At 44.0% G+C, this 8,323-nt stretch overlaps 1 protein-coding gene across 1 annotated transcript; it reads left to right on the plus strand.

Moving 5' to 3' along the window:
- The first annotated feature begins 5,436 nt into the window (after positions 1–5,436).
- Positions 5,437–6,375, plus strand: LOC102931366 (putative olfactory receptor 52P1). Its single transcript, XM_027825221.2, has one exon. The coding sequence runs from the start codon at positions 5,437–5,439 to the stop codon at positions 6,373–6,375; it is 939 nt and encodes a 312-aa protein (XP_027681022.2).
- The last annotated feature ends 1,948 nt before the right edge of the window (positions 6,376–8,323 follow it).

Here is an 8,323-nt window from a genome sequence, read left to right on the forward strand (position 1 = left end):
TAGGGAAAGCCATAGGCCTTAGGATAAACCTATCTCCTACCTGGTGAGGCTTCCTAAGAGTGCTCCATTCAGCCTATAAGTAATGGATGCTTTGACTCTACAAGGGCATGTGACCAGGCCACATAACTCTTGACTCCATTTTGGGGATTCTGTATTTTTCTCACAAACTAGACTGGGAAAGATGTCATCAGTGGTTCTTCACTCCCCACACAAGACAACTCCTGGATACATTTGATGAAAAAAGTGTGAACTAGGGGAAGTGCTGGACCCAGGCTGAAGGGATTTCTAGCCTGTGTAAGGCAACCTGAGACACCCAAGCTCCAAAGCAAATGCAGATTGTGGCTTGTAGCATCAATTAGGGTGAGAAACTGCTAATTCATAGTCAATCTAACTAGTTATGCTTAGTTTGTGTTTTTGTTTGTTTGCTAGGTAATCTCCTTTTGATCTGTTTCCTATCCCTAATAATCACTTAAAATCTATCTGTTGTAGTTAATAAACTTGTTTTATGTTTTAATCTAAACCCAGGGTGTCTTTAAGTGATGTGTCTGAGGGAAAAAAATCTTAGCTTGGTTACCACAAATGTACATTGTCCTCCCCACATTGAGGTAGGGGCAAACCGGGTAACAAATTCATACTGGTCGGAGTTTGAACCAGAGTAGGAAGGTACAGATCTGGGGTCCTGAGCTAGGGAGCTGGTGGTTAGTTTGCTTGTAGCCTCTCTATTGTTGGTTCATGCAGTGGCTGTCAGAGAGCCTTCATGTAACTGCAGTTGGGAGTCACCCTGCCTGTGCGAATGCTGGTGGAGGTGTAGGCTCAGTAGTGGGACTGCAGCTTGTCACAGCATCACACTGAGAGACGGAGAACAGACTGCAGAGTCAGAGGGCTCAGTGGTACCCCAGTTCCAGGTGTCACCCTGGGGGGAAACTGTCACACTTTGCTCCTCAGCTGCTTCAACCTCTGAAAATACTTTGACCCCTGTCCATACTCTCCTTCCCCATCCCTGGCTGCCCCAATTCCAACAGCACTCTGGACGCCAGTGTCTTATCCATACTCCCCAGCCATCCCTGGCTCCCACAACCTCAGAGATGCCCCGCACTCCCATAATTCTTCCTCTATAGGTGGTGAGGTGCATCACATTACACCTGCTCCTTTGGTTGGGGGGTAATCAGTGACTGTTTCTCACTGGTGATAAATCTCTCCCATAAGTGGCATATGCCAAGGCACCAAAGCGACTTCTCTTGTTTGAATATTGTACAAGGAGAGTTAACGCATACAGAAGCAAGGTCAGTGCATGGTATAACCTTCCTGGATAACTCCATCTACCCATTGGGGGTGGGGGAGGGGTGTGTGCAATCAAGCAATGTACCGCATTCCAGGAGAACACCGTCCATTCCCACATCCTAAATGGAGGGTTCCTTACCTAGTCTTTAACCAGTTGGGGGACAGCCTGCTGCTGTGAAAAACAAAAAATAGAGAACAGCAATGTGTTTATTACATACAAATAAAAAGGCACTGAATGGGGGTTAAAACTGATTAAATTCTGTTGCATGCAAGTCATAAATATAAAGGGAAGGGTAACCACCTTTCTGTATACAGAACTATAAAATCCCTCCTGGCCAGAGGCAAAACCCTTTCACCTGTAAAGGGTTAAGAAGCTAAGATAACCTTGCTGGCACCTGACCAAAATTACCAATGAGGAGAGAAGTTACTTTCAAAGCTGGCAAGGGGGAGGGGAACGACAAAGGGCCTGTCTGGGTGATGCTTTTGCGGGGACTAGGTCAGGAATGCTCTTCAGAACTTCTGTTAAGTTAGTAAGTAATCTAGCTAGAAAGGCATTAGATTTCCTTTTGTTTAAATGGCTGGGAAATAAGCTGTGCTGGATGGAATGTATATTCCTGGTTTTGTGTCTTTTTGTAACTTAAGGTTTTGCCTAGAGGGATTCTCTATGTTTTGAATCTGATTACCCTGTAAGGTATTTACCATCCTGAATTTACAGAGGTGATGCTTTTACTTTTCTTTAATTAAAATTCTTCTTTTAAGAACCTGATTGCTTTTTCATTGTTCTTAAGATCCAAGGGGTTGGGTCTGTGTTCACCTATGCAAACTGGTGAGGATTTTTATCAAGCCTTCCCCAGGAAAGGGGGTGTAGGGCTTGGGGGGATATTTTAGGGGGAAGACGTTTCCAAGTGGGCTTTTTCCCTGTTCTTTGTTTAAACGCTTGGTGGTGGCAGCATAGGGTTCAAAGACAAGGCAAAGTTTGTACCTTGAGGAAGTTTTTAACCTAAGGTGGTAAGAATAAACTTAGGGGGTCTTTCATGCAGGTCCCCACATCTGTACCCTAGAGTTAAGAGTGGGGAAGGAACCTTGACACCCTCTGTGTAGCAGGGCCCAGAGCTGTGATTTTTGCAGCGCGGAGCTGAAAGTTAAACACAAACCTTTTATCCTGTGACAGCTTACTTTGCTTAAGAGCTTTTGGTGAGGGACCTTGTCAAAGGCTTTCTGAAAATCTAAGTACACTATATCCACTGGATCCCCTTGGTCCACATGCTTTTTGACCCCCTGAAAGAATTCTAGTAGATTGGTGAGGCATGACTTCCCTTGACTAAAACCATGTTGACTCTTCCTCAACAAATTCTGTTCATCTCTGTGTCTGACAATATTGTTCTTTATTATAGTTTCTACCAGTTTGCCCGGTGCTGAAGTCAGACTTACAGGCTGGCTGATTCCCCAACAGGAGCTGCTGATTCCCCAACTTACAGCATGTTTTAGTAACAACCATACATCACAATCTCATCACTTCCATTGCACTAATGATATAGATCTTTAAATAGAACAATGGCTTTCAGCAGATCATAACCTTTTCCCTGAAATCTTACATGGCATGCTTTATATGCAATACCATAATTATATTTAAATGAGGAATATGGTGCTTCCCTGAGGTCTAGAGTGTCACATTTATATCTGAGACAAAGCTGGGTGCCGGCAAGAAAGTCTCTCACCAAAAGGAACAAGAGAAGTAACAGAGGTGCAGGCCCATAGACCTAACTACCAAGAACATTGTGCCCTTCATGCCCATTCTGTGGAGCACAAAGTCATAGCTCAGGATGATAACGTCTCTTTCCATCATAGGAATTGCATCGTATATTTGACATATGGTTCAATTGGTCCAGTGTCCTCTCTCTGATAGTGACAGCCCCAGTTTCTACAGAAGAAAGTGTAAGAAACCCAGCAGTAGGTGGATGGGGGGATGATCTGATCCTCCTAATACCTAACAGCTAGAGACTGGCTTGTGCTTTGAAATATGTGGGTGTATAGGTTTTGCAAAATATGTATTTAGCAGTGTCTTTTGTAACTGGTAGTCCACTATTCATGAAAATGTCCACACACTTCCTGATTCTTACTTAGCTCATGGCCTCAACTACTTCTTGTGGCCATGAGTTCCTCAGTCTAATCAGGCGTTGAGTGAAGATTCTTTTTTATCAGTTTTGAATTTGTCATGTTTCATTGTAATTGAGTGTCCTCTTGACTTTGTGTTTTGAGAGAGGGAGAACACATTCTCGTTCTACTCTCTACCAGTCATTATTTTATAAACTTTTCTCATATCCTCTCTTATTCATCTCTTCTCTAAATTAACAGTTCCGGTCTTTTCAACATCTCTCCGTATGAGAGTTTCCCCAGGCCCTTGATCATTCTCTTTGCTGTTCCTGTAACTCCTCTAGTTCTGCAATATCCTGTATGGGAAGGGTGCCCAGTATTACACAGAGATGTCCAGAGGAGGGGGAAACATAGACTGACTCATCTCATGGCATTGTATTTTCCGTACGATTCCTCATCCCACTCCTCCTGAATCCCAATGTTTTGCTTAGTTTCTGTCTTTGCTTGCTCTGTGATCAGGGTTTCACAGAGCTACATACAGTGATGCCCAGGTCCCTCTCCTTAGTTCATAGAGTGAAATTAGAACCTTGTTAGGTGTTTGAGGACTTCAATTTTTTTCCTCCAGTAGGAATACATGTTTTATTTATTGATGTCGAAGTTCATCTGCCATCATGCTGCCAATTCCCCTGACTTCGTTAGCTCCCTGTGAGGACTTCTCTGGACTTGACTATGACCTAAATAATCTGGTGCCATCTGAAAATGTTGCCACCTCACTGCTCACCCCCCTTTCTAGATTGTTAATAAGTATAAAACATTTACTGTATTATTTGATATAAATTGTATAACCCCCCTTTAATGGGTTGGACCAACCTTCTGGGATGCAACCTGATATACTGGGGTTTCACTGAGCCCCTCCTGCTCCGCCAGCCTGAATTCCCTCCCCCTGTTTTGCTGAATTAAGATCTCTGGCCTCTGGCAACACACACACACACACACACACACACACACTCACACACAGCTGCAGACAGAGACTGAAGTCAGCTCTGTCTTAGAGGATTCACCCAGCACTCACAAGCCCACCGCTTTAGGGGAATAAACCCAATATAATACTGTCTTGTGCTGTGTAGAAAGATCTGCACAGCGCAAACTCATAAAAATTCACCCACTCCCTCAGTGTGAAGAGTGATATGCATAGATTATCCCCCTGCCAATGCAAATTGCACAAACTGGGTTTAATAATAAACAAAACAGATTTATTAACTATAAAAGGCAGTTTTTAAGTGATTATAAGGGATAACAAGCAGAACAAAGCAGATTACCTTAGGAAACAGACAAAAACCACAAACTGAGCTTAACACACTACATAGGTAGTACATGCATTAGCTAATACTCACCCTGAGTGATAAACTGGCTGGCAGATTCTTAAGGCACAAGTTGCCTTGGCTTTCCCAGGTTTCCATAGACAGGCTACAAAGCCTTCTAGCCTGGGACCATCACTTCCCACAGTTCAGTCTTTGTTCCTCAGGTGTTTCCTGATGTGTTGTTGAAGGGAGAGTGAGGTCCTTCAATCATGTCATTTCCCCCCGTTTTCTATCTTCTCCCTCCTTGCTGAAAAGCTCTTTTGCTGTGACCCGGGTCAAACAGTTCCCATTGTGTAGTGCTATCTCTCAGAGGTTACTATTGTACACAGTTCCTGGGGTAATTCTTGTGCTTGTGTGCATTCCCTCAATAAGCCATTAACAGTGTTTGGCCTTTTTACTGTTGTACCTAAAAGACTGCTTGTGGGTGTTTTCAATCTCAGGACATGTTTCAGTAACACATACACAGCCAAACTTCATAATTTCACACACAATGATAGTACATATAATCCAACAATATATTACCATCCAGCAGATCATGACTTTTAGAATGACACCTCACAAGGCATACTTTGAATAAGACTTATTCTAATGACATGAGAGTGATATATATTGGTGTGTTAGGGTGTAACACACCATCTCTCTATTTCTCTTCGCAGATGCCCTGAGCATTTCTGAGCCCGAACAACGCATCGACCACCTCATGGCAGTTTTCAACCTCACCCCCTCTGATCCTTCAACATTCACCCTAATGGGCATTCCTGGCCTGGAAGCTGCCCACCTCTGGATTTCCATCCCTTTATCTACATTCTACATTATCAGCCTGTTGGGAAATTTCATGGTTCTGTTTGTTGTAGGCAAAGAGCAGAGCCTGCACAAGCCGATGTACCTACTGATCTGCATGCTGGCGCTCACAGACATCAGCATGTCTACCTCCATTGTACCAAAGGCACTGTGTATATTTTGGTTCAATTTGAGAGGCATTACTATGGGTGGCTGCCTCACTCAGTCATTCTTCTTTCACGCGAGTGCTATGATGCACTCAGCCATCCTCGTGACAATGGCCTTCGATCGCTACATCGCCATATGTAACCCTCTGCGATACGCCACCATCCTCACCAGTGTGAGAATAGCTAAGCTAGGGCTACTGGGTTTGTTGAGAGCTGTTCTCGTCGTTATGCCCCTGCCCCTGCTCCTGAGCAGGCAGCCATTCTGTGCCAACCGCATTATCCCCCATACGTACTGTGAGCACATAGCTGTGGCGAAGATATCATGTGGGGACATCACAGTTAACAGGATGTACAGCTTGGTGCTCACGTTTGTAGTCATCGTGTTAGACCTGACACTCATTGCCCTGTCCTACATTCTGATCATCAGGGCTGTCCTAAGAATGTCCTCCAAGAAAGCCCACCAGAAGGCCCTCAACACCTGCACAGCCCACATCTGTGTGATGCTGACGTCTTATACTGCGTTCCTCTTATCCCACCTAACCCACCGCTTCGGTCAGAGCATCGCTCCCCATTTTCACATCATCTTGGCCAACCTCTATTTCCTTGTCCCCCCCATGCTTAACCCTATTATTTATGGGGTCAAATACAAAGAGCTTCGTGACAAAGTGAGCAAATACACCTGCAGAATATAATTACCAGGGGTCAGTGATTTAAACCTCTGTGACATTAATTTCTCTTCATTAATCAAGGGTGCTCTGCCCTACTTTGTCTGAGCTCAGCATTATGGAAGTTCAGAGTCTGAGAAGCTCCTCACACCTAACATCTAATCATTCCATCACCAAGTACTCCTCTCCCTATTGCTCAGTTCCGTCTCTCTGACCATCTCCTGACCTCTCTCAGCATCACCCGTCAGTCCCCCAAGCCCCAAACACCATGTCAATCAGCTTTACAGTGACTTCCAGACCACCAAAATATCTTGCAGCTTTCTGACGCAAGGTGGCTTTCTATTAATCCCTGTGTGAACAGGGTTCTGGATTAGTTCGGATGAACAGAAGCTATGCTTTCAGACAGCCAAAGAGTAAGAAAAAAACTACAATGCTGAACTGCTTTATTGTGTGTGCAATGATCACTATGACATCATCTTTGAGTCAAATAACTTACCACTTTACACAGTTGATTTTGGAGTCGATTTTCTACTGGAGCATTAACAACAGGAATCGTTAGTGTGTATTTTGAAAGACATCAAAAGTAGGTGTCGAGATTTCAAGTTGGAGTGTGTGAAACAAGTGAAACAGTGATTGCCACCAAATGTGCAGATGATTGAAACTCTTGCAGTACTAAGGACTTCGACTGTGATCAGCCCCCACAACCAAGATTAGCTGATATCTCTTTTTTGCCATAGTTTTGTGGAGAGCTTGAACACTTGGAGCAGCAGTGGGAAGTTATGCATCTGGTTCACTGGCCCCTTACTCAGGACAACCAAGCTGAGCAATCTGGGGTTGAAGTTCTCGAACACATGGATGTCATTGAGGAGAAAGTCTTTAGAGAACTTGGCTCATTTCCTCTTTCTCTGCTGTCGTTACCTGTTTGCAACACTGAAGTAGAAAGGTAGTTTTCTCAGATGAACTTGATAAAAACAAAACTGCACAGCAAGATGCAAGAGGACCTTATAGAAAACCTTCTTCATGTTAGGGTGTATATGCAATGACACAAAATCTATGGTGAAGAGTTTACAGCAACGAAAGAAATGATTGCACTGGTCACTGCTGATGGATGACCAGCAGCAGAAATTTTGTACTTCAGACAAAGACAGCGAGGATGAAAATTTGCCTTTTAGAGACTAACAGTGAGAAACTAAATCAACACAAAATATGGACACTGACTACTATCATTGAATGAATTAGAAATAAATAATATAAAATGCATTTTTTTCTTTGCACTACATACATTTTGGGCTACTTTTGGGTTATTTTTAACACTGCTCCCAGGGGGTTATGATCTATTCCTTTCTAGATGATTGTCAACTCACAGACTGCTCCTTCAACAAGGCCTGTCAGGTTGCGCCCAGACTGCTTTATATTTTTCACGGAACTGGATCTGCAGATCAGCATCCAAAAATGAACCTATAAAAATGAGTTTATAAGGAACAACCTCAAATCACCACAGGACAAAGCACTCGTGCCTCAGCTCTGGTTCCTCTCCTTGGCCAAGCTCACAGAGACAATGCAAATGATTCCTCAAATATCAGCCAGACACTGCCTCCACCTCCTGGGGCACATGGTGGCCGGCATAGGGGTGATACCTCATGCCAGGCTCCATATGCCACCTCCAGGTGTGGTTCAGTTCGATCTACAGACCCAACAGAGACAGACTAGACAAATCTCTGGCACTGCCCACCAAACTCAAGAACTCCCTGGGCTGGTGGAAAAACCCAGCATACCAGATTTAGATGAAATCTCAAGAAAATCTTCCTAACTGTAAGAACAGCAGGACAATGGAGCAGACTGGCTCGGGAGATTGTGGAAGCTTCTTCACTGGAGGTTTCCGAAAGGCAGATGGAGAGCCATGTGTCCTGGACACAACAAATCCTTCATCTTGGCAGGGGGGTAGACTAGATGACTATTGCACTCCCTTCTAACC

The sequence above is a fragment of the Chelonia mydas genome, chromosome 1 (assembly GCF_015237465.2).
Source record: "Chelonia mydas isolate rCheMyd1 chromosome 1, rCheMyd1.pri.v2, whole genome shotgun sequence".
NCBI classification, from domain to species: domain Eukaryota; kingdom Metazoa; phylum Chordata; order Testudines; family Cheloniidae; genus Chelonia; species Chelonia mydas.